The following is a 2,344-nucleotide window of genomic DNA, read 5'->3' as shown; positions in this document are numbered from 1 at the left end:
ATTCTTAAAATTTATTTTTATTAATAAAAAAGTTTTTAAACTCTTCGCTTTAATTTTATAATGTTCTCATTATTACTCTGAAGTATAATTAATTAACTAATATTATTATTCATGTTTTTTTTATATTTAATTTACAAGTTAGTTACTAACTATATTACTTATTTTTCTAATAGAAATTCTCATTTAAAATTATTTATTTTTATTAATACAAATATTTTTTTAATTATTTTAAATTAATTTTTAATTTCAATTTTAATGTTGGTTATAAATTAATTCTTTATTCCTTCTGTATTATTTATTATAAATTTTGCCTTCCTTATTTAAAAAGCGGCAAAAAAATTGGTTAAGAAGGTGCATCAAGCTTAAGTTCTGCTCTATCAAATTGTACTAACCTCTCAAATTTGACACTTAAACTTTAGTAAAAAACATTTTATATGTTTTGGATTGTGATATTTTTTTAAAAAAATTAATTTAAAACAATATAATTAATTAACTAACTCTTTTATTTTATTTATTTGCTTTCTTACTTTTATTTATTCTACTTGTTTTTTTTTTCTTTCTTTGTTAATTTAGCTAATTTTTTCATTTTCAACTTTTTTTATTATTAATAAATTAACTCATTTACAATCTTATTATATCATATTTTTTCTTATTTTTTTCATTTTATTTAACTAATAATTTATTTTTTCTTCAATATTTAAAAAGTGACAATAATATTGATGATAAAGTAGCTTAAAATTTAGGTTTTGCTTTAGCAAATTGCATTAATCTCTCAAGTTTGACACTTGCTCTTAGGTAAAAACAGTTTATTTGTTTTATATCATTATATTTTTTTTATAAAAATAAATTTAAACTAATAAAACTAACTCTTTTAATTTATTTTTAAGCTTTTTATTTGATTTATTTCTCTTTATTGTTCTTATATTTTTTGAACATAGCTTTTTAATTTATTATATTTTTCATTTTCAAATTTTACTTTTATTATTAATTAATTTCTTACTATTTCTTATTTTTCTTCATTTTTTACTTTTAACTAATAAATTATAAACTTTTTCTTTAATACTTAAAAAGTCACAATAAAATTGGTAATGAAGGTGTATCAGGTTTAGTCTCTGCTTTAGCAAATTGCAATAATCTCTCAAATTTGACACTTGACCTTGGGTAAAAACAATTTATTTATTTGTTTTGGATTGTGATATTTTTAATATAGAAATGAATTTAAAACAATATGACTATTTTAATTTATTTATATATAATCAATATTTATTATCATTTTATTTGATTTATTTTTATAGATGATTTTTTTCTTTTTTCTTTTCTAATTTAACTTTTTTTAAAAAATTTAACTTTTATTATGAATTAATTCACTTCTTATTATTTCATATAACAAATCTATTTTTTTTCTTCAATATTTAAAAAGGTACAATTAAATTGGTGCAATTGGTGCATCAGGCTTGGGTTCTGCTTTAGCAAATTGCGCTAATCTTTCAAATCTGATTCTTTAACTTACGTAAAAGCAGCTTTATTGTTTTTTTATTATCATTTTATTCGATTTTTTTTCTATTTCTTTATTAAATTTGTGTTTTTTTTTCTATTTAATTTTTTTTCCCATTTTCAACTTTTATTTTTATTATTTAATAATTAATTTCTTACTATTTCATATTTTTTCATTCTTATTTATAATTAATTATTTATCTTTTCTTCAATATTTAAAAAGTAACAATAAAATTGGTAATCTAGGTGCATCGGGCTTAGGTTCTGCTTTAGCAAATTGTGCTAATCTCTCAAATTTGACACTTGATCTTTAGTAAAAACAGTTTATTTGTATTTGGATTATGGTATTTTTAATATAACTATGAATTAAGCTTTTTAACTCATTTAATTTATTTATTAACTTTTTATTTGATTTATTTTTATTTTTTTAAATTCTACTTTTATATTTTTTTATTTTTATTTCATTGTTAATTTAACTCATTTTTTAATTTTCAACTTTCAACTTTAAATTTAATTAATTTCTTATTATTTCATTTTTTTTTTTTCCAATTTTTTATCTAACTAACTAACTAACTAACTAACTAACTTATTTTACTTCAATTTTTAAAAAGTAGAAATTAAATTGGTGAAGCTGGTGCATCAGGCTTAGGTATTGCTTTAGCAAATTACATTAACCTCTCAAATTTGACAATTTATCTTAGGTAAAAACAGTTTATTTGTTTAGATTGTGGTATTTTTTGATATAAAACTTATAACAATTAATTTAAATAACTCTTTTAATTTATTTAGCTTTTTATTTGATTTATTTTTCTTTTTTTATTGAGCTTTCATTTTTTTTTTCATACTTACT

At 17.9% G+C, this 2,344-nt stretch overlaps 1 protein-coding gene across 1 annotated transcript in view; it reads left to right on the top strand. All coding sequences in view use genetic code 6, as the record gives it.

The window, feature by feature from the left end:
* The window catches only part of TTHERM_01209750 (transmembrane protein, putative), a gene marked incomplete at both ends in the record, with an annotated part of 4,243 nt that overhangs the window by 122 nt on the left and 1,777 nt on the right, over positions 1 to 2,344 (top strand). Inside the window, 8 exons of the mRNA XM_001018992.4 lie at positions 1 to 82; positions 174 to 418; positions 706 to 795; positions 1,072 to 1,161; positions 1,421 to 1,510; positions 1,718 to 1,807; positions 2,106 to 2,195; positions 2,319 to 2,344. The exon at positions 1 to 82 is cut by the window's left edge and continues 122 nt beyond it; the exon at positions 2,319 to 2,344 is cut by the window's right edge and continues 181 nt beyond it. Of these exons, the coding sequence (XP_001018992.4) occupies positions 1 to 82; positions 174 to 418; positions 706 to 795; positions 1,072 to 1,161; positions 1,421 to 1,510; positions 1,718 to 1,807; positions 2,106 to 2,195; positions 2,319 to 2,344 (803 nt within the window). The remainder of the gene's footprint in view (positions 83 to 173; positions 419 to 705; positions 796 to 1,071; positions 1,162 to 1,420; positions 1,511 to 1,717; positions 1,808 to 2,105; positions 2,196 to 2,318) is intronic.

Source organism: Tetrahymena thermophila, assembly GCF_000189635.1.
Source record: "Tetrahymena thermophila SB210 genomic scaffold scf_8254591, whole genome shotgun sequence".
Classification (NCBI taxonomy): domain Eukaryota; phylum Ciliophora; class Oligohymenophorea; order Hymenostomatida; family Tetrahymenidae; genus Tetrahymena; species Tetrahymena thermophila.
This window is presented reverse-complemented; position numbering and strand designations above follow the sequence as displayed.